Below are 24,289 nucleotides of genomic sequence, written 5' to 3'. Positions count from 1 at the left end.
AAAAGTCTGTGGTTTTGGACAACACCATCTGAAGTGATGGTTGGACTCCACCAAACCAGCAACCCTCTCCACATTCTGTTCTCCAGGAAAAGATTATGGCAGGTCATGAGAGGCTTGGCTGGATAAGGACTGTGGGACAAAATAGGGACAAATGTAAGGTTCTGCACTTGGGCAGGAAGAACCAGCTACATAAATATAAGGTGGGGGACACCTGGCTAACTAGTGGTATATGGGAAAAAGATCCAGGGAGTTTGGTGGACCACAAGCTGAACATGTGTCAACAGGGTGATCCAGCAGCAAAAAAAGAGTGAATGGTATTTAGGCTGCATCAACAGAAGTATAGGATCCAGATCAAGGGAAGTTATAGTCCTGCTCTGTTCTGCCTTGGCCAGATTCCACCTGGAGGACTGTGCCAATTTAAGAAAGATATTGACAAGCTGGAAGGTGTGCAGAGGAGAGTGACCAAGATGACCAAGGGTCTGGAAACCAAGCCTTATGAGGAGTGGTTGAAGGAGTTGGGTACCGGTATGTTTATCCTGGAAAAGAGGAGACTGAGAGCAGATATGATAGCCATCTTCAAATATCTCAAGGTGGAGCAAGCTTGTTTTCTCCTGCTCTACAGGGTAGGTCTCAAACCAATGACTTCAAGTTACAAGAAAGGAGATTCAACAGTGGAACGGTCTCCCTAGGGAGGTAGTGGACACTTTTTGACGCTTTAGTTGAGATTCTTGCATAGCAGGGGATTGGACTAGATGACCTTTGGGGGTACCTTTGAACCCTACAATCCTGCGATTCCATGATTCTGTGAAACTCTGGTGACTACAGTGTTTGGCTTTCCTAGTAAGGCCAACCAAATATCATAGACTCCTAATCAGCCATAAAAATGAACACTACATAATAGATAAACCCAAACAACACAACAAGAGAGAAGGAAAAAGTATGGCATGCAAGAGAGTTACCATAATTTTGGAATAAAGAAGGAAGGAACAGAAAGATAGAACATATGAACCTCAGAAAGCAAAAAACACAGCCAATTGTCTACTCCAAGAACTCTGACAAACAGGCAGCTGTTGGTAGAGAAATCACTGAGGCTGCTACACTTTGCCCATTTTCCTGGAAATTAGCGCCACTGAGCAGAACTGACTATCCCAGCCAACCCACTTCACCACAGATTTGAAGGTGATCTGAATATATTCAGAGCAGAGATGCTTGACTTGAAGTGGTGCCTTGTGCAAGGAGAATACAAAGCAACGATTATACCAAATTAATTTATTGGAAGTACAGAAGCTGGTTTTGACCGAACTCTCCCATGCTTCATTTTCTTGGAGGTTCAAATCTTTGAGGTTGCAAATTAAGGTCTCTTTTTTCCAGTCTTGAGGAAACAGGACTGCTAAGGTGCTTTCAGTTGTTGATGGCAGAGAGTTGAGCTCTTCCATGCCCCAATTCCATAACCTGGATTGCTGATTTTTTTAAGGGGGAGATTAATCCATTGCTTTTAGCATAGAGATCACAGAATCCAGTTTTATCAAGGTTTTACCGTATACCATCTTTTATCAGGCATCTTCTTACATATCCACCGTTTTTCTACATTGCAGGGAATGTTTTCCCAACATTTAGTTGTTCTGGAACAATGTGATTTTAATATGACACAGGGTTCTTCTTTTATTTTGTCAGGCTGACCATGCATCCAATAACTGAAAGCAAAAGGCAGCAGTCAGAAATCCATCAACTGAAACTAATGAATGCATGCTGGATGTCTACTTTTTTCTAGAATTAATGAGATATTTAGCTCAGTTCTGTCTCACTCTTGCTTTCTACCTCAAGATTGCCAGCTACTCATAATTGTAGTGCATTGTTTGTATTTTTCAGATTTTGTCCATCAGCAGAAAAGAAAAGTATTATGGGGGGTAGTTTCCCTCTCTATTGTTTGCTCCTGCAAGTTATTTCTCACACAAAATGGCAAAACAAAACAAATTCCTTCCAGTAGCACCTTAAAGACCAACTAAGTCAGTTCTTGGTATGAGCTTTCGTGTGCATGCACACTTCTTCTGTATCTGAAGAAGTGTGCATGCACACGAAAGCTCATACCAAGAACTGACTTAGTTGGTCTTTAAGGTGCTACTGGAAGGAATTTGTTTTGTTTTGACTATGGCAGACCAACACGGCTACCTATCTGTAACAAAATGGCAAAGAATGAGTGCATTGCTTGGAATACACAATGCCATGCTCAGGAAACTGCAATGAAGTCCATCTGCTTATTTAAGAATTTTACAATGCTATATTTCAACCCCAACATTTTCAAAATAGTTTATTAATCCTGGCTCCATCTGAAAAAAGTGGTTTTTTTTTTTGAAAGAGTCAGAGAAACTGAGGTCCACTGACTCTGAATATAGTGAACTTGCTTCTCCATCATACCTATGATTAATCTGTCACCCGTGAATTCCCGACAAAGTTTCTGCAATACGAAAAGTAAAGAATTTTTGTTCACACTTACGTGGCTACTACATTTGGGCCATGATGCCATTTCCATTTTCCATTCTCATGATGGAGTCCAATCCAGGAATCTTCATGCGCAAATTCTGTTTCTTTTTCTAGAAACTCCTGCAGAAAGCACAACCAGAGTCTTTCCTAGAAGTGAGGAACCAGAACCCCCTTTCAAGTTATTTCCAGACAATGTATCTTCTCTGGAAGACAAGAGGCTCCTCCAGATGTTTAACAGGAGTGAAATGTGAATTGACAGCGGGAAGTTGCACCACAGAGATAGGCTCTGCCTCCTACACCTTGCAACTAAATCAAGGATGGGCAAACCCCAACCCAAGGGCAAAAGTCATAGAATCCTAGAATCCTAGAATCCTAGAGTTGGAAGAGACCACAAGGGCCATCGAGTCTAACCCCCTGCCAAGCAGGAAACACCATCAGAGCACTCCTGACATATGGTTGTCAAGCCTCTGCTTAAAGACCAGCCTGACATGAGTTTCAATTTAGGAACCATTGCTTCACAGCCTAGAAGGAGAGCCCCCGAGTTCTAGAATACTAAAGCTCAGTTTAAAAACCCCACACAACTTGCTAAAAGCATGGTAACAGTAAAAACTCAGCTAGAGAAGGAACAGAAGGTTCTAGTCAGCCTAGAATCTGAACCCTTAAGCTGAGTGCACACAGGAGAGTACTCTCTCAAGATGCCAAGGATCTTCAGAGTCCTTTACTCTGTGAGGTTGGGTACTCCTTTCATCATTAGATCCTGTCTCTTAACAACAGAGCGTGCAATATAACCCCCTTCCGGCAAGCCCTTTCTCCCTCCTTTCTTGACTCACCACTGGGCCTGCAAATCCCAGATCCTCTTCTGTGCCTTCTGCTGGCCTAAAACCTCCTCATTTGTGGGGACAGATACAATTTAAAGACTGCCTTTCTAGTGCCATGCCTGATGGTTTCCACCAGCTTTACTTGTACATTTCTTAATAGATACTACCTCCCCTGCTAGAAAAAAGCAAAACAAGCATCCAGTACTCTCCCTTCACTAGATAAGAGTATAGCATCTATAGGAGTATAGCATCTAGATCAAGGGAAGTAATAGTGCCACTGTATTCTGCTCTGGTCAGACCTCACCTGGAGTACTGTGTCCAGTTCTGGGCACCACAGTTCAAGAAGGACACTGACAAACTGGAACGTGTCCAGAGGAGGGCAACCAAAATGGTCAAAGGCCTGGAAACAATGCCTTATGAGGAACGGCTAAGGGAGCTGGGCATGTTTAGCCTGGAGAAGAGGAGGTTAAGGGGTGATATGATAGCCATGTTCAAATATATAAAAGGATGTCACATAGAGGAGAGAGAAAGGTTGTTTTCTGCTGCTCCAGAAAAGCGGACACAGAGCAATAGATCCAAACTACAAGAAAGAAGATTCCACCTAAACATTAGGAAGAACTTCCTGACAGGAAGAGCTGTTCGACAGTGGAATTTTCTGCCAAGGAGTGTGGTGGAGTCTCCTTCTTTGGAGGTCTTTAAGCAGAGGCTTGACAACCATATGTCAGGAGTGCTCTGATGGTGTTTCCTGCTTGGCAGGGGGTTGGACTCGATGGCCCTTGGGGTCTCTTCCAACTCTATGATTCTATGATTCTATGATTCTAGATCACAATTCATTCAAGAGTGCCCCATGACATCTTTCTCCTCATAGAGAAAGAGGGGGAAGTAAGGGGGGGAAGTAACTAGTGCATACTGCACTAGTACAGTATGTGGAGGTTGCCAGAGAACTTTTATAGGCACCCAAAAGGCTTCAAATCAATTAATTTCAAGAGAGTGTCAGGAATGTGCCCCCCCCAAAGCACAGTGGAAGAGTCAGCCTCACAAATTGAGCTGAGTGAGCAAAGGGCTGACTCTGCAGATGGGAGCTGTCTGTCTGATTTTAGACAGAACAGCCCGGCCCCCCTCCTTTCCTGGGAAGAAGCAGTTAGCTCCCGAGGAGAGGAAGAGTGAGAAGTTGACCAAAGCATTGCCATGCAACCACCAGATAAGCCAGTGTTGGAGGCTGAGTCTTCTGGGAAGAGCCAGCTCTGTAGTCCTCAAATGAGGACATTGGAGAAGATCGGATAGCAATGGAAGGAAAGGAGACGAAAGGCGGGATTTTGGCGTTCTTCCTGTTGGGCAAGGGACAATGAGTCAGACTGAGCAACTAAGGTTAATGAGAGCTGGCAGAACACCATGCTCTGGATGTGTGTGTGTTTATATATAAACTTATATAAAATTGATGGAGAGTCCTTGCTGCTTATCAGGCTGCTTGCCTGCTAGAGATCATTATAGCGAGTTTCCTGGTGTTGTACCTACCTCCACACCAACATCTTCAACAAATGTCAGCCAGGACTTTTCCTCCTCACAAAATTCTTTTGCACCGAACCATGACTTTCTTCGAACTTCAAACAAATAGAGAAGCCCAGCATGTGGCATCCACTTTAGACGAAATTTTCTAATAAGGTCCTCTTTCAACCCAGCAAGGAATTCACAGGGAAAAGAGAGGGGGCAGAATTTGAGAGATGCCAAGTTGAAGGCCTGTGGATCACTTTAAAATACACACACAAACTCGAAGTGAATGACATAATGATATTTCATTACCATCCAGCACAATTTACTACTTTAACAGGATAGCCAGGCTTCTGCCCTCTGAAACGTTTGTTCCTGTAATGAACATATTTAGAGGCTGGTTTCAATGAGAAGGTGTCATTGATTTCCCTCCCTATTACCATCTTTGCATTCACCAATTGATTTGCAAATAATTTTCTCATACATTTATCTAGACAGCCTATTAGAAAGCTATATACTAGGTCTGCACTAAAATGGGTACCATCCTTACTAATTTTTACTGATAATGTTTGGAATTTCAGTGAAAATATGCAAAAAAAGAAGGCCACCCCATTGGTTTAGAAGTTTCCTCGTCCCTCCCCCACTGTCAAATGTGCATCGCCGAGGTACTCAGGTGTGTCTCATGACATAAAACCCACAACAATTAGAGTCCACTTATAGTCTCAATTTAGTAGGATTTTCTGACTCCTAAACTAACAATGAAATCCCTTCCCTGATACACCTCTTCTCCCAAACTTACATGACAGTGGAACACAGCATAAAGGTCTCTCATTCCCACTCACACCTGAAGTACTGCAACAGCAGCATCCCAGGTGCAAGGGGACCTGGTAAAGGTAAAGGTAAAGGGACCCCTGACCGTTAGGTCCAGTCGTGACCAACTCTGGGGTTGCGGCGCTCATCTCGCTTTAGTGGCCGAGGGAGCCGGCGTACAGCTTCCGGGTCATGTGGCCAACATGACTAAGCCGCTTCTGGCGAACCAGAGGGGCGCATGGAAATGCCGTTAACCTTCCCGCCGGAGCAGTACCTATTTATCTACTTGCACTTAGACGTGCTTTTGAACTGCTAGGTTGGCAGGAGCAGGGACCGAGGAATGGGAGCTCACCCTCTTGCGGGGATTTGAACCGCCGGCCTTCTGATCGGCAAGCCCTAGGCTCTGTGTTAAAAACATAAACACCTGCTGGATCAGGATCAGGAGAGAACCCATGTATTCCATCATCCTGTTCTCACAGTGGCCCATTGGAACTCTTGCAAGTAGGATCTGAGCACAACAGCACTCTGATTTGCAGTGGTAGTGGTGATGAAGAAATATGATCTCAAGGTTAAATCTGGAAGGGTCCTGGCTCACCTCATATTGGGGGTGAGACATTCTTGTATCCCAAACTCTCACAATTCCAACCAATTTCCACCATTAATTAGGAAGTCATTCAAGAAGGAGCTCATCAACTTGCAGAGCCACAAAAATCCAAAGGCACAAGGTTCTTCACATCTGAATTTCTTCCTGGATTGTGAAGGTCTGAACTGCTCAATCTGTTTTATCAAAGTAGTGTGTGAGAGGCAGAGGGCAGCTGGGCCCCTGAACCTTCAAGAGCTGTGCAGACAAATAAATTTCAATACTTGAGTATCATTGTCTCAGAGGAACTTACCAATTGCAACTTGTACTTCATACACTTTGAAGTTCCATGCAACCAATTCATCTGCCAACTTCTGAGCTCCACGAAATATTTCAGAATCTAAAAGGTTTGAACAATTCAAGTCAGTGGTTAATGCAAACATCCATCTATGTATATAAAAAAGTCATTTTCCAAAATCTGATGTACAATCACATTCTAGCGTGAAAAAAAGAAGCAGAACTCTGTTATGGAGCCTAGATAGGAGGAGTCCTGGTTCTCAGTGTCTGGGATGACCAAGATTTACTCCACACTTGCCCCAACTGGGTCAGCTGTTAACATCCATTTCCTTTCTACTGAGAGATATTGGTATACTGATGGTAAAACTTGTCCTATCTCCTGGAGAAGGCCATTTTCTGGCTTGACCTTCATGGTTCTTGAAAGGGAGGGGGTTGTGTGTCTTCTTTGTGAAGAGCACACAAGGACACACTGGATGGAGATTGCCCTATTCAAGTGGAATTTTCAGTGTACGAGCTCCAGACTCATATCCCTTTACCGTTTTGCTAGTACTGAATAAAGGTTCAAGCTTCCTTAAGGGTAACTTAGGTCCCCAAAGTAGTATTCATGGTGCCAGCAATAGATATGTGCTTTCTGCAACTGAAAATGTTCTCGGGCAAGTTCTCCACGTTCAAACTTACAGTTTGCTGCAAAATGTTCAGTACACAAAATTCTCAAGTTGAATATCATAGGATTAAATAAAAGTTTTAGAAGAGCCATGAGAATATTGAGTTGGAACCTCAACTGGGGAGGTGCCAGAGGTTAGCAGTGGGACCCATGTTTTACACTCGCACAAGTCCAGCCACCAATGTTCCAAAGTACATGGCTGAAACTGGCATCACGTGGCAATGTTCACTTGCCTGCTTCTCAAAATAGCCAAACAGAATGATTTGTGTGGGGCCAATGTTGAATTTAGCCATTTAATGTGGTCTGAGTCACAACAATTTCCATTTTATTAAATCAGTTCTATGCATGTCGATTCCGTAGCTATTAACCATCTTATCAATAAATTAAAAATAAAAGTGGGGAATAGCTTGGCACGAGGGGTGAGCACTTTTCAGAATAGTGGTACAGTGGTATCTCGGGTTAAGTACTTAATTTGTTCCGGAGGTCCGTTCTTAACCTGAAACTGTTCTTAACCTGAAGACCACTTTAGCTAATGGAGCCTCCTGCTGCTGCCGCGCCGCCAGAGTACGATTTCTGTTCTTATCCTGAAGCAAAGTTCTTAACCTGAGGTACTATTTCTGGGTTAGCAGAGTATGCAACCTGAAGCATATATAACCTGAAGCGTATGTAACACAAGGTACCACTGTACTGGGGACTTGCACAGAGACTTGCAGGACCTGGGGGCAAAATATAATTTTGGAGGCTAACCTGTGCCATTCCCATGGAGTTAGGGGGCATCCAGTAGACATGAATCAGGAAAGCCTTCCTCCTCAACTGAAGGGGAAGTGTCATGGGCAGAGGAGAGGGACGATGGAATTAAAGCCACCTTTCCTCCTTACAGGGCAAAGGTAAAGGTACCCCTGACTGTTTGGTCCAGTTGCGGATGACTCTGGGGTTGCGACGCTCATCTCGCTTTACTGGCCGAGGGAGCCGGCGTACAGCTTCTGGGTCATGTGGCCAGCATGACTAAGCCACTTCTGGCAAACCAGAGCAGCGCACGGAAACATTGTTTACCTTCCCGCCGGAGCAGTACCTATTTATCTACTTCCACTTTGATGTGCTTTCAAACTGCTAGGTGGGCAGGAGCAGGGATCGAGCAACAGGAGCTCACCCTGTCGCAGGGATTTGAACCGTCGACCTTTTGATTGGCAAGCCCTAGGCTCTGTGGTTTAACCCACAGCACCACCCAATTATAACTGGTTTAGGAGATCAACAGTTGTTTGGGAATACTTACAGCCCATTGGCCTTCCCTTTGAACCAAGAACTTAAAATCTTAAGCCGTAATTGATAAAATGGGCCTAATTTAAACCCACACTTCATGTCTTACATGCTTATTTCTAGAAACCTCACACCATGTGTGATACTGTAGCATATGGGAACTGCATACACATGGTACAGATATTAAGATGGGCAACTTAACATAGAATTTTAGGACTTTCTGGTGCATGTGTCAGTTTGTAAGCATCTTGAGTCTTCTCTTACAATGATAGCTTTTTCAATATTAAAATTGTCCATGCAGTACCTCAATTCCTACCCCTCATGGGTTTTGTTTTTTCTGGGATGGGTAAATTCACTATTATTATAGTAATATTTATTTGTATCTCACTTTTCCCCAAGACTGGGACTCAAGGAAGTTTACAGATAAAAAATGCAAAACACAGATAAAATAGAAAAGCTAAAATCATAGCAAAGTCAATCATTAAAAAGTTATTAAACATTAATAAAAACAAAACAACATAAGAAACAAATCTTTTAAAAATACGAATTACAACAATAAAAAACATCACGGTGCCAGCCCTTTCCTTAAAAAACAGCCAGTTCCTAGAGGCCTGTTGGAATAAAAAATGTTGCCACTTGCTGAAGAAAGGGCAACAAGGAGGCAATCCAGCTTTTCTAGCCAGTCCCATAGCAAAGTCAACCAATTCAGGGAAATCATAACAAAATGGATGTGGAGTGTGTAAGGTTAAACCTCCTGAATGTCCTACATCTGGGGAGGAGCTTCCTACATAACGGAAGCTGCAGATTCTTTGTCTATGTGAAAGTAGTTTCACTTTTAGTTGGAGCGAGAGAGACACAGCATGTGTCTGAGTTCTGGTTGAATCGTTTGTTCTTTTACTTGCTGATGTAAATAAAACACTGTTTAGATAGAAGAAACAGTGTGTGGATTTTTTCCTTCTTCTCACACGAAAGCAACTGCTGCTAGCTCTGCTACTGCCTGGAAGAATTTATGCACAGAGGAAACGTGCTGGACAGGCAGCGATTCCACAATGGACAGATATACAAAGGAACTGGGTGATGATTGGTTGTGATTTAACAGTTCCAGGCTTCCGCAGACACAACAGGCTCCTAACTCTGCATATTTTGAAAGTGGTTGTTTGTGGGAAGAGGAGCATTTTCAGAGGGCCAGTGTTGGAGGAAAGGTGGGCTCTTAGTTCTTCCTCTTCCAGTCACCCTCCACTCTCCAGCTACTTTCACCTTTCTACATAAGAGACTTGAAACAAGTTCTACTGTGGGGCAATACCCCTTGATGGGATGTAGAGCTGGGGAGCAGTGTTCATCATCATCATCATCCTCATCCTCATCATAAATTTTTATACCCTGCCCTCCCGAACCAGAGCCAGGCTCAGGGCAGCTAACACCAATAAAATGACAATAAAACATAATAGGGGGAAACAAACAAACCAAAAACCAAAAAAACCGGTTTATTAAAATACGGGTTAAAATACAATTTAAAATGCAGCCTCATTTTAATAGTAGCCCATAAATCAAAACCATAAGGGGAGGGAAACATAAGGGTCAGACTGAGTCCAAACCAAAGGCCAGGCAGAAGAGCTCTGTCTTGCAGGCCCTGCGGAAAGGTGTCAAGTCCCACAGTGCCCTAGTCTCTTGTGACAGAGGGTTCCACTTGTTAGGATATTTCCGTTCCACCTTAAAAGGGAGCAGGCTGTGTGAGTCAGAGTCTGCGTATTTCCTCTTCACAGGGTGTTTATGTTTGCTATTGCTTTCGTTTCTCTCTCGGTGCCTGAACACGCTAGCAGGCGGTCATGTTTTTCTTTGTTCTGACCAACGCTGAATAAACTTGTAAATATGCTCTCCTGCTGTGCAACTTTTGCTGTGTGAATTCTGCTGATAGAGTGTGCACCAGCCTAAGAATGTGGCAATCTATTTCTGAGGCTTCATGTTGCTAATTGCTGATACTGTACGTCTACGGGAGATCGATGGACGTCCGGAGTCCGGCTGGAGGCAGTGATGGCCTATGTCTCCCTGGCAGTATCCCAACACCACCAAGTCGGGGCCAGGGCTGAAAAGGCCCTGGCCCTAGTTGAGACCAATCTAACCACCTTGCGACTTGGGACCTCCAAAGTGTTGTCATTTGTGGACCTTAAGGTCCTCCGCGGGGCATACCAGGAGAGTCAGCTTCAAGGGCAGCCTTGTGTAGAGTGAATTACAATAATCAAGCCTGGAGGTGACCTTCGCATGGATCACTGTGGCCAGATTAGGGCGAGAAAGGTAAGGGTTCATGAATATACTGATGGAAACTTGTCGCTTACCATTCTTGTTTTGAAGGGATGGTTCCCTTTTTATCATAAAGTCTCGGATAGTTTTCATTGCTCTCTTTTCCAAATGCATTTTGTTCTGCTCGTAGATATCTAGAAGGGATTAAAGAGAAAAAGAAATGGTCTTCCAACACACTAGTCTGGGCATGAGTGTGCTACACCCCCCCCCCAAAATATTAATTGCTTAGAATGATTTTTGAAACAAGACTCCCTGTGCCTTCGCTGTGAAACCTGCTTTTTGTATGACAGTCATAGTTTCTAGCAGGCGATCTGCAGTCTTGTATATACCTTGTGAACTGGTCCTCCCAGCCCTGCTGAATCCATTGTGATTTGATGTCTTCCTTGGGATATAGTCATGCAAAGATCATGGGCACATTGGGTGAGGACATCATAACTGTCTAGGGATGCAACACCTTCCTCCCATTTTATCTTTCAAGTGGAAAAGGCTTTCTGCCACCACATGAGCAGGAAGGAACAAGGCGGACAGACTGCAGACATTTATTCCTAGGAGGAGGCACAGCCAGCAAATGTGTTCAACAGAGATCCCCTGTACAACTTAGGAGAGTCGCTTTAAGAGAAGGAATCTCTCATTCAGCAGACAAAGATTAGAAGAAATAGGAGCAGAGAATTGCATGCTGGGAGAGAGATCTCTGCAGGATGCTCCAAAATGTTGTCTTTCCAATGGCAGGTGAAGACTTTCTTATCTCAACAGACTTTTAGGAACTGACTATTTTGAATGAAAGGACTGGTGCTGTGATGTTTTTCCTGTAGTTGTTATTTTTAATACAAAACAAATTCCTTCCAGTAGCACCTTAAAGACCAACTAAGTCAGTTCTTGGTATGAGCTTTCGTGTGCATGCACACTTCTTCAGAAGAAGTGTGCATGCACACGAAAGCTCATACCAAGAACTGACTTAGTTGGTCTTTAAGGTGCTACTGGAAGGAATTTGTTTTGTTTTGACTATGGCAGACCAACACGGCTACCTATCTGTAACTGTTATTTTTAATAGTTCTTTATATATATTATTTTAATTCCATTAGTGTTTAATTGCTGTTTTGTGATGATCGTATCTATGTTTTTAGCTTTCTCTGTTTTATCTATAATAATAATAATAATAATAATAATAATAATAATAATAATAATAATTTTATTATTTATACCCCACCACCCATCTGTCTGGGTTTCCCCAGCAACTCTGGGCAGCTTCCAGCACATACAAAACACAATAAAACATCAAACATTAAAAACTCCCTGATACAGGGCTGCCTTCAGATGTCTTCTAAAAGTCAGGTAGTTGTTTATTTCCTTGACATCTGGTGGGAGGGCGTTCCACAGGGCAGGCGCCACTACTGAGAAGGCCCTCTGCCTGGTTCCCTGTAACCTCACTTCTCACAGGGTGGGAACTGCCAGAAGGCCCTTGGAGCTGGACCTCAGTGTCTGGACTGAACGATGGGAGTGAAGATGCTCCTTCAGGCATACTGAGCCAAGGTCGTTTAGGGTTTTAAAGATCAGTACCAACACTTTGAATTGTGCTCGGAAATGTACTGGGAGCCAGTGAAGATCCTTTAGGACCCGTGTTAAATGGTCCCAGTGGCTACTGTAAGCTGTGTTGAGTCCCAGTCTGAGGAAAAGGTGGGATATAAACAAACAAACAAACAAACAAACAAAGTCAGCCTATGAGGTCTCTGGAGTATTCAGGGACAAGAAACAGAAGCATTTGTTTCAATGGGTGAGATTCAACCACTTCCTTACCTCACACACTGGGAGGTAAAAGGGATTAGCTGAGGCTGGATGATGCCCCCACTTTTGAAAGTGTTCTTCAAAATGATGCAAAGCCAACCAGGATAACTCTATAGCACTCCCCCCCCCCCAGTTGAACTTACACAGATTAATTACTCCAACTGCAGCACAAAACAGGACCAGGCACAGCACCACCGCAGTAGTTGCAGCAAGGGAAGGTACAGAGCACTCTGTTATGTACTGCAAAAGTGCAGCGTATTTTCCTTGAAGTGCAAGAAGAAAGAAAATTATGCTTTAACAATCACGTATGAACATCCCGCCATTGAAATATTATAAAGGAATAAGTAAAAATAGACTGTTAATGGATGAAAGGAGGAAAGGTAAAGTTACATTATATTAAGATAAATTATAGGATAAAAATTGGGAAGGATGGAAAGGATTTGCTGAAATAGCTAACCGAACTAGAATACAAAAAAGGGAGGTGCGAGGAGGTCAAGGAAACAAGCAAATGAAAGATAAGTTATGGGAAGGTTCGTTGTGTGTTTTTTTTTAATTGTTTCTATTTTTCTGTTTTTTACAAGTTTGTGTTTAACTTGGTGTGTTTTCTTTTTCTTTTTGTAACCTTTAAAACTTTAATACATATTATAAAAAAAAAGGAACATCCCGCCATTATCCCATTAAGGTAGGGTTCATTTTGCTGTGTTTTTGGAATTCTTGCTGACGCATAAAGCTATTAACATATATACAAGAAAATAAGGCGAGACGGAGCACATAGTTGAACTATGGAATTCACTCCTACAAGGAGTAGTGATGCCCATCAACCCAGGTGGCTTTTAAAGAAGGTTAGACAGACTCATGGAGGTGAGGTTGACCAATGGCTACCAGCTACAGCAGCTATGTTCTGCATTCGCTGTTAGAGGCAGTATGCCTCTCAAAAGCCATTGCTGGGTATTGCAAATAAGGACTATGCTGTTGCATTCAGGTCCAACTTGCAGGCTTCCTGTAGGCATCCGTTTGGCCACTGTGAGAACAGGGTTTTGGACTACATGAGCCTTTTGCCTGAACCCAGTGGAGCTTTAAAACACAATCTATATCAAACAAATCTATAAATTGTTTTTTTAAAAAATATATTTATTTATTTTTCCAAAAACAAAGGAAACATCAAAACAACACAAAACAACAAAAACAGTACACCACATAAAAAAGTAAAAAGAAAAGAAAGAGTTAAAAACAAAAACTCCAGTTTTCAGACTCATGTTTACAAAACTTTCTTTCTTGACCTCCTCACGCCTCCCTTTTTTGTATTCCTCTTTGTCCAATCAAATACAGCAAATCCTTACCCTTCTTCAAAACTCATTTCTGGTTATTGTAATCACTTCTATTATGTCTCCAATCTTTCCTCCTTATAATTAAACACTTTTAACATATTTTTTACTTTGACATAATAGAACCTTATTTTTCCACCCTTTTTCTATTACAATTTTTACATATTTTTTAACACTGTACCACTGATGCCATATTAATTCATATCCAACATCATTTTAGCATTTGTACACTTTACAGTGTTTCTGCAGATAGTTCTTAAACTTCTTCCAGTCCTCTTCCACCGCTTCTTCTCCCAGGTCACGGATTCTGCCAGTCATTTCTGCCGATTCCATGTAGTCTATTACTTGCATCTGCCATTCTTCCAAGGTGGGCAAATCTTGTGTCTTCCAGTACTTTGCGATGAGTATTCTTGCTGCTGTTGTCGCATACATAAAAAACGTTCTATCTTTCTTTAACACCAGTTGGCCGACTATGCCCAAGAGAAAGGCCTCTGGTTTCTTAGGGAAGGTATATTTAAATACCTTTTCCAGGTCATTATATATCATCTCCCTGACCCAGTGGAGCTTTAAAACACAATCTATATCAAACAAATCTATAAATTGTTAGGGGTGTTTTCTAGATATGTAAGTTGTCTCTTAAGGAGTCTGCACTAAACAAACAACTAAGACATTCCAAACATCAAAACACACACACTATCCTTTCTTATAACAATCTGAAACAAGGATGCAGACTTGGGAACAAAAGATTATATGAACAGCACCTCAATGAGCAATCCCGAGTGGAAGCCACCAGAGCATGGCCTTGGCACCAGCTGGCCTCACCATAAAGAGGTCCAAGAAGTCCCTCTTCATACATAGCTTTAGCTTCTCCCCAGGAGTGGTCCATTCTGCTTTGCCACCTGAGGCAAAATGGGAAGGTGGCACCATGTTTGCATGCCATTGACCCCACCTTCCTGCCCCTGCTGAAGTCTGGCTTACAAGGGTCATGCAGCTGCAGTTTCCAGGTTCTGGCAAGATCTCACAAGAGCCCCATGAGATCGGACAGAGGCCTTGCGTGATTTTCCCAAGATCCTGGTGAGGCCACACAAGACATGAGGTCTTCAGGCAATTTCATGGAGCTCTCACCCAGAAACCACCTCAACCACTTCTCCCGTGATGGAGGAGCATGTGCCCATTAGATTCTACAGCCTGAAGCAGTTTCCTCAGTCTGCCTCATGGATGGGTTGCCCCTGCTTCTCCCGCCCCACTCTGTGATGGAGCATTAAGGCCACACTTAAATGACCACACCTGCCAAGTTTTCTGCCATAGGGATCTCAGGATAAGCAAGCCAAAGCTGATTTTCTTAGCCTGTCTCCCATGTCAATTGTCAGGCTAAGTGAATGGAGAAGTCTTTCTTGCCTGCCATTTCTTTCAGTCTGAGGTTTCCTGTTTAAATAAGTAGAGAGGAGAGAACATAGGCTGAAGCTTGGTGCTTCACACCACCGCTGCCATAGCCAGCAGAGGACGTTGGACTCAAACCTTGGTTGGTTGGTTTGACTAAGTGAGCCTGTTGGAGTGACAGAGCACTGCTAGCTTTTCTCCAGCCCTTCCCACCACGACTGGTCACACATGCCTCCTGTTGCTCTCCCACCTTTCCTTTCCAGTGTGTTCCTCATCTATGCTATGAACCACTTCTCTGCGTGCTGCATACATACCCTTTCTAGGTGGTGGTTTTCGTCTGCGTTTTAGTCTTGTTCGGGATGCCACACTGGATCTAGAAGAGACATTTGATCTAGAAGCCACATTGGATCTGGAAGCCACATTCGATCTGGAAGCCACATTCGATCTAGAAGCCACACTGGTTTTTGAAGCTGCATTGTGGTGTTGGATCACATAATACGTAATTTATTAGAACATCAGCTCGTAAAAAAGGGAATAGAAAAGGCGCTGGGTGCTAGGAGCTAAACCCCAGTAGGGTAAGCCCCTCCAAAACTTGAGATGTCTTCACCAAACTCTGCATGAGGTTTCCTGGGGTGAGGTTGGGCGTCTGTCAGGGATTGGCTGGTTGAGGAAGAGTGGGGGCAGCCAGTAGTCCAGGAGGCACCTGAGCGGGGAGGGGACTTTGAGCCAGGTTCAGACTGGTGGCACAGGGAGGAATCAGCAACAGAAAGTGAGGGTGAAGGGGAGATGCTTGAGGTAGCCACAGAAAGAAGGGTTGAGAAAAGGCTAAAACAATTAAGAGAAGCTGAGTCACAGCGAAAAAACGCATGGAGGGAGGTATAAATAAGGGAGAGAGAGGATGGAACTGTAGCTTCTGCAACTGACTTGCTTAGCTGATATATGTGCAGTGCACTGTCTCCTGGGTTACTGAGCAATAAAGTTAATAACGGCCAAGCCCTTCCGGTTTCTGCTTACAGCGTTGGACCCTAGACGGAAGGGCTTTTCTGGCAGCCTGACAGGGTCTCACCATAAGTGCCATTTTGAATCAAATATGGCTTTGGCATGATTTCACCCAATTGATGGCACAATGGGTCCAAACTCATATATTACAGTGTCCATTTAAAAAATAACAACATTCTGAGATCCCAGGCAGCATCAAGCACTACCTGCTAGGAAGGTATAAAAGGCAGTTAATCCGGGGGATTGATTGGGTGAAATATATAGCAATGCTATTTAAATGCATCATTAATCAAGTTGAATAAAGATACGACTATATGAATCTAGGACTAAATGTGAGTTCATATGTGCTGACGATGGAGTAACAAAGTAAAAGATAAATAATCAAATGATTGTTTCAATTAATGAACAGTATGGTTCATTTCTTTTATTAAATTTAATAAAATTTAATAACATTTTAAGAAAATTTAATTAAATTTTAATAAATTTTAATAAAATGTCGGGAGGTAGAAAAGAGGCAGGCGCTCAACCTGAGAGTAGTGTTGCCCAGAGATAAATCTCTGCCCTGTCACACTCTCATGGCAGAAGGAAGGAAAGGAAGCAGGAATCAGAAGGACAGAAGGAAGGCTCAGAGGTGAGTAGAGTAACTCTGCCTTCCTGTATTGCTCTGAAGAGGAAATAACAACGGGGGAAACCTACCTTCTGTGAATGTTAGGCCTCCCACCATTTTAACTGCTCATTCGGATTGGCACCTTATGTCATCCTGTGTTCGGAACCATATGACAGAGTAGACAGTTAGCACAACTTCTATCAAAGAATTTAGCAGGCAAAGACGAATCAGAATAACAACCTACAAAAACTTGCCTCTTTCTGTTGACACGATCTTTTTCTTGGCTTCCATCTTATCTCCTCATGTTGAGTGTTGTCTCATCCTGGAGTTCTTCTGTGTGATCATTTAATGGAGTAAACTATTAAAATAATGTATTGAGACAAAGCTACCATTTACAGAGCAGTCACACCATGCTATTCATATACAAGGGAGTTGGCATGAAAAACTTGCGTGCATCCAACCCTTACTTTGTTTTCAAACATGGAGTTGTCTATTCCCTGGAGAACTACAGGAATCTTCTCATCTCCCACTATAATAGGGCAACTGGGGCCTTCTGAGTTCTAGTTCAGTGACAGAGCACATACTTCATTCAGAAGGCCCGGATACAATCTGCAGCATCTCCCATCATAAGGAACTCCAGCAGTAGGTCTGGGAAAGACCTATAATTGCCAGAGATCCTGGGCAGCTGTTGCCAGTTGGCTAGATAGCACATGGGGCAAGACAACCAATGGCTGGACTTAGAAAAAGGCAGCTGATTATGAACGATTTGTTCCCCCCACTTTGGATACCGTGGTGCCTCACTGAATCCTTTATCTTCTTTCTGCCTCAGCTTCTTCCTGCAGATGTTCCTTCCTTCAACGGCTTCAACCACCTTCCACTTTGATGCAGAACATTCCAGAACTCTTCTCATTCTGCTCCTTCCTGATTGGGACTGGCAGGCAGCCAATCAGCATTCCACAAATAGCAGAAGTCACTTACTCTACTTTCAAGGCATTCTCACACATGAAAGGGCTGCTCATGAAGATCTTTGGAAGACTATGAAATGCAAAATGTTCATTTGCCGCAACCTGCTGGGGAACCTCTTCATTGTGTTCCATCATGCTGCTGTTGGGAATCTGCAGTCTTTTGAATGCTACCGGACTACAATGCCTTATGAGGAACGGCTAAGGGAGCTGGGCATGTTTAGCCTGGAGAAGAGGAGGTTAAGGCGTGATATGATAGCCATGTTCAAATATATAAAAGGATGTCACATAGAGGAGGGAGAAAGGTTGTTTTCTGCTGCTCCAGAGAAGCGGACACGGAGCAATGGATCCAAACTACAAGAAAGAAGATTCCACCTAAACATTAGGAAGAACTTCCTGACAGTAAGAGCTGTTCGACAGTGGAATTTGCTTCCAAGGAGTGTGGTGGAGTCTCCTTCTTTGGAGGTCTTTAAGCAGAGGCTTGACAACCATATGTCAGGAGTGCTCTGATGGTGTTTCCTGCTTGGCAGGGGGTTGGACTCGATGGCCCTTGTGGTCTCTTCCAACTCTATGATTCTATGATTCTATGATCATCCATTTCCATTTTCCATGCTAATTTTGTTTGATGGGTGTTCATAGAATTGTAGAGTTGGAAGGGAAACCAAAGTCCACCTAGTTCAACCCTGTGCAATGAAGGAATCTCAACTAAAGCATCCATGACAGATGGCCATCCAACCTCTGCTTAAAAACCTCCAATGAAGGTGAGTCCACAACCTTCCGAGGCACCACTCCAAGTGGAGATTCCCCCATTCTGGACTTATTTGGATCAATATGGACGTGTGGTGGTGACGTGGGCTGGCTCTGATACTTTGAAACCACCTCAGAGCCTTGGGAGGGCTTATGACATTTTTTGATACATTTTTGTAAATTGCTCCACCCCCGGGTTTTGCCCCACCTTAAAGCTTCCCATTACCTGCCATGATCTTTCCTTAGGGAATAGGATGTGGAGAGAGTTGCTGGTTTGGTATTATCCAAAACCACAGACCTAGACCAGGAGGAGGGTCAAGTGGGTTCTGACCAAACAATGGTGACTCTTCCTGGTAATGGTGCGAGCATTGTCCTCTCCTCTGAGGACAAACACGGTGATGTAGAGGTGAATTCTTACCACACTGGTTTTTTGTTTTTGTTTTTTGAGTCACACAAGGCTCCAGCCATTGTGTGAAATAATCCATGGCAACCCAAATATAACGGTTGCCAGTCCCTGTTTCCGGCAAGTTCCCTAGTACACCCACCATCTCCCGCTCCATCGGAGCGCCCACCAGGAATTGCTGCATCAGGGTCCTCCTTTGCTGTGCACGCATCATGTCTTCAGCATCTGGGCCACTGAGAGGTTGTATGCAACCCTGAATTGCTACCAGGTGGTAGCAAGATTCCAGAGGGTTTTAGGCAGTTACTCAGGGATGTGTTTCCATTGGGAGACAAGACTCAGCGGAGACTGTCATGTCTTTAAGAAATATGGTTCATTTTACACATATTTACACCAGGGTGTTGAAAGAAAACTATAAAAATGTGGCAGATGAAGGTGATGGACTATATGGAACTGGCGGAAATGACTGGCAGAATCCGAGACCAAGGAGAAGAGTTGGTGGAAGAAGATTGGAAGAAATTTAAAGTTTATTTACAGAAATATTGTAAAATTAAGGAATGTTAGAGGGATGTTGGAATGAAGCTTTGTGGTCTTAGCAGAAATGATATAAAGGATTAAGTTAAAATAGATCGGCAATTAGTGAAAGAGGAGAATGTAAAAATATAGTACATTAAGATAATTTTTTTCAGGATAATAACAAGGATGGGAAGGATTTGCTGAAATATCTAATTGAACTAGTATACAAAAAAGGGAGGTGTGAGGAGGTCAAGGAAAGAAGCAAAGGAAAGAAAGTTATGTAAAGGTTGGATTTCTGTGTTTTTTCTTTTTCTTTCTTTCTTCTTCTTCTTTTTTTCTTGGATTGTGTGTAATTTTTGTAATCTTCAAAATTGGAATAAATATTATTTTTTTTAAAAAAAGAAAGAAAACTATAAAAATGATTTATACAAAAATGAGCAAAAATGAAAAAATATATACCAGGTATTTGCTGGAAAGGCCAAGAGGAGGAAGGGTGATTTTATCACATGTGGTGCTACTGTAAAAAGTTGAAGGGCTTTTGGGAAATTATGAAAAGGATGTTTAAATTAATAATCTCTTAAAAAAACAACCCAAAGCGTTTTTACTAGGAATAATGGGGACACAGGTCACAAGAAAGCTGACTTGTTTATTTATGTATATGGCAACAGCAGCTAGAAGTTTATATACACAGAAGTGGAAAGAGAAAAGATCACCAGCTAAGGAGGAATGGCTTAGGAAATGGATGGAATATGCTGAAATTGTGAAATTAACTGCCAAATTAAGAGGACATAATGACAAAGTGTTTAAGGAAGAATGGAGACCCCGGATGGGTTACCTTTCAAAATATCACCAATATTTTTATTTTTTTTAAATATTTTTATTAATTTCACAGAATAAAAAAGAACAAAAAATAAAATACAAAAGTTTCATAAATCATATTTCTTTTACAGAGTCTTTTGGACTTCCCCACATCTTCCCGAATCTGCATTATTTATAAAACCAACTTCAGCATTTTGTTATCTTATTTCATCACTTATTGTATCTTTCATTTTGTCATATTACCCATTTCAATATATTTGTAACCCAATATTCATAATATGAAGTCTTCAACTATATTATTATCTTATTTCATTACTTATTGTATCTTTCAATTCATTATTATATCTTTCAATTCATTACTTATTGTACCTTTCAATTTCATGTTACCAAAATCAAAGTTATTGTAACCATAGTCTTATATGTTATAGTTAAAACATAATGCAATAAAAATTTTCCTTAATTTCACCTCTCTTTTCTTGTACCTTAGTTTTCATTTCACCTAATTACCGTTGCTGGGGCTAGTATTTCCTAAAAAGTGCATTTTCTTAACATTCATAGAGCTTATAGTATTTTTGCAAGTAATCCTTAAATTTTTTCCAGTCCTCTTCCATTTTTTCTTCTCCCAAGTCTCGGATTCTGCCAGTCATTTCCGCCAGTTCCATATATTCCATCAACTGCGTCTGCCATTCCTCCAGTGTGGGTAAATCTTGTGTCTTCCAACACTTTGCGATGAGAATTCTTGCTGCTGTTGTAGCATACATAAAAAAAATTCTGTCCTTCTTTACCACATTCTGGTCTACAATGCCCAGAAGGAAGGCCTCCGGTTTCTTAGGCAAGGTATATCTAAATACCTTTTTTAACTCATTATAGATCATTTCCCAAAAGGCCTTCACTTTCGGACATGTCCACCAGAGATGAAAGAACGTCCCTTCCGCCTCTTTACACTTCCAGCATTTATTATCAGACAGGTGATATATCTTAGCAAGCTTGACTGGGGTCATGTACCACCGGTATATCATTTTCATAATATTTTCTTTCAGGGCACTACATGCCGTGAATTTCAATCCGGTGGTCCATAACTTTTCCCAGTCCTCAAACATTATATTATGTCCAATATCCTGTGCCCACTTTATCATGGCGGATTTGACTGTCTCATCCTGTGTATTCCATTTAAGCAGCAAGTTATACATTCTTGAAAGTAATTTGTCTTTAGGTTCTAACAATTCTGTCTCTAATTTCGATTTTTCCACCTGGAACCCAACCTTTTTGTCTGTTTTAAAAATTTCCCAAATTTGGGCATAATGCAACCAGTCTCGCACCTTGCTTTTTACATTTTCAAAACTCTGCAGCTTCCAATTGTCACCATCTTTTTCTATTAATTCCCAATATTTTGGCCAATAGGCCTCCATGTTAAGTCTCTTACGTGCCTTGGCCTCTACCGGTGAAAGCCACCTTGGTGTTTTGCTCTCCAATAAGTCTTTATATTTTGTCCAGACCATAAAGATTGCTCTTCTAACAATATGGTTTTTGAACATTTTATGAACTTTAACCTTGTCATACCACAAATACGCATGCCACCCAAAAGCGTTATCGAACCCTTCCAGATCTAGGACATCGGTGTTCTCTAACAAAAACCAGTCTTTCAACCAGCAGAAGGCTGCAGATTCATAATATAGCCTCAAGTCTGGCAGGGCAAATCCCCCCCTTTCTTTCGCATCTGTTAGTATTTTAAACTTAATTCGGGGCTTTTTGCCCTGCCAAACGAACTTAGAGATATCCTTCTGCCACTTTCCGAAGCATACCACTTTGTCCACAATCTGCAGGGTCTGAAACAAAAATAACATTTTCGGCAAAACGTTCATCTTTATAGCTGCTATTCGGCCTAACAAGGAAAGTTTTAGTCTTGTCCAAGTTTCCAAATCCCTTTTGATTTCTGACCAACATTTCTCATAGTTGTCCTTAAACAAATTCAAGTTTTTAGAAGTCAAGAACACCCCTAGATATTTTACCTTTTTAACCACATTTAATCCTGTCTCTTTCAAAAACTCATCTGTTTCTGTAGATGTTAGGTTCTTAGCTAAGACCTTAGTCTTTTGCTTGTTCAACTTAAATCCCGCCACCCGACCATAATCAGATATTAAATCCAAAACTCTTTTTGTGCTAGAAACTGGCTCCTGTAATGTTAGTACCAAATCATCTGCAAATGCTTTCAGTTTATATTGTTTCGCTCCGACCTCAATGCCCCGAACTGACCGGTCCCTTCTAATCATATTCAAAAGCACCTCCAGGACCGAGATAAACAATAATGGGGATAGAGGACACCCTTGTCGTGTCCCTTTTTCAATATTGAATTCCTCCGTCACCACATTGTTTACTATCAATCAAAATATCACCAATAGATGAAGTTGTGGGCAGGATTTAAAAATATAAGCAGTGGATTAATGAAAGATTTAACAGTAGAGGGGTTTAGAGGATAAAAATACATGTGTTGCAAAGCAGCTAATGAAAAGGAGTAAAAAACTAACATCAGGAAAGGATGGGAGGGAAGTCAGGAAGCAAATTTGTATATGATGATCGATGCTTTGGAATATTGTTGGAGACTTAATAAAAAATGATATAAAAAAGACTCAGCAGAGACTGTCGTGTATTTGAGAAATATGATTTATTTTACACATATTTACACCAGGGTGTAGATGGAGGGAGTGCAGAGGTTATAGCATTCACATCTCTGTGAATCATTTACTGCTTGTTCCCCACAGCAGTGCAGCATGAGATTGCAAGACAGCTCCTTGCCTCTGTCCCAGTCCGACTTCAGCCAGCCTGCCAAGATGCTTAATAATAATAATAATAATAATAATAATAATAATAATAATAATTTATTATTTATACCCCGCCCATCTGGCTGGGCCTCCCCAGCCACTCTGGGCGGCTTCCATAAAAACCAAAAATACAGTAAGATATCACACGTTAAAAACTTCCCTGAACAGGGCTGCCTTAAGATGTCTTCTGAATGTCAGGTAGTTGTTTATCGCTTTGACATCTGCTGGAAGGGCGTTCCACAGGGCGGGCGCCACTACCGAGAAGGCCCTCTGCCTGGTTCCCTGTAGCTTTGCTTCTCGCAATGAGGGAACCACCAGAAGGCCCTCGGCACTGGACCTCAGCGTCCGGGCAGAATGATGAGGGTGGAGATGCTCCTTCAGGTATACTGGACCGAGGCCGTTTACGGCTTTAAAGGTCAGCACCAACACTTTGAATTGTGCTCGGAAACATACTGGGAGCCAATGTAGGTCTTTCAAGACCGGTGTTATATGGTCTCGGCGGCCGCCTCCAGTCACCAGTCTAGCTGCCGCATTCTGGATTAGTTGTAGTTTCCGAGTCACCTTCAAAGGTAGCCCCACGTAGAGTGCATTGCAGTAGTCCAAGCGGGAGATAACCAGAGCATGCACCACTTTGGCGAGACAGTCCGCAGGCAGATAGGGTCTCAGCCTACGTACCAGATGGAGCTGGTAAACAGCTGCCCTGGACACAGATTTAACCTGTGCTTCCATGGACAGCTGTGAGTCCAAAATGACTCCCAGGCTGCGCACCTGGTCCTTCAGGGGCACAGTTACCCCATTCAGGACCAGGGAATCCTCCACACCTGCCCGCCTCCTGTCCCCCAAAAACAGTACTTCTGTCTTGTCAGGATTCAACCTCAATCTGTTAGCCGCCATCCATCCTCCAACCGCCTCCAGACACTCACACAGGACCTTCACCGCCCTCACTGGTTCTGATTTAAAAGAGAGGTAGAGCTAGGTATCATCCGCATACTGATGAACACCCAGCCCAAACCTCCTGATGATCTCTCCCAGCGGCTGCATGTAAATGTTGAAAAGCATGGGGGAGAGGACAGAACCCTGAGGCACCCCACAAGTGAGAGCCCAGGGGTCTGAACACTCATCCCCCCCCCACTTTCTGAACACGGCCCAGGAGGAAGGAGCGGAACCACTGTATGACAGTGCCCCCAGCTCCCAGCCCCTCAAGACGGTCCAGAAGGATGTTATGGTCGATGGTATCAAA

General features: G+C 42.6%; 1 protein-coding gene across 10 annotated transcripts in view; it reads right to left on the bottom strand.

The window, feature by feature from the left end:
* LOC309350296 (uncharacterized protein) overlaps window positions 1-24,289 on the bottom strand; it is a 59,827-nt gene that overhangs the window by 18,586 nt on the left and 16,952 nt on the right. For 3 of the 10 annotated variants that reach the window (XM_081877192.1, XM_081877194.1, XM_081877187.1), the window contains exon 1: window positions 17,575-17,667. Coding sequence is in view for 5 of the 10 variants with exons in the window: in XM_081877186.1 (XP_081733312.1) it covers window positions 1,526-1,694; window positions 2,495-2,628; window positions 4,815-4,966; window positions 6,491-6,577; window positions 10,729-10,827; window positions 12,619-12,738; window positions 15,495-15,650; window positions 16,876-16,903 (945 nt within the window). In the remaining 5 variants the exon portion in view is untranslated. Of the gene's footprint in view, window positions 1-1,254; window positions 1,695-2,494; window positions 2,629-4,814; window positions 4,967-6,490; window positions 6,578-10,728; window positions 10,828-12,618; window positions 12,739-15,494; window positions 15,651-16,875; window positions 16,940-17,040; window positions 17,120-17,565; window positions 17,728-24,289 lie in introns of those variants that run through there. The other 7 variants (XM_081877189.1, XM_081877190.1, XM_081877186.1 and 4 more) reach the window with 6 other exon arrangements.

Source organism: Podarcis erhardii, assembly GCF_964252035.2.
Source record: "Podarcis erhardii genome assembly, chromosome: 9".
NCBI classification, from domain to species: domain Eukaryota; kingdom Metazoa; phylum Chordata; class Lepidosauria; order Squamata; family Lacertidae; genus Podarcis; species Podarcis erhardii.
This window is presented reverse-complemented; position numbering and strand designations above follow the sequence as displayed.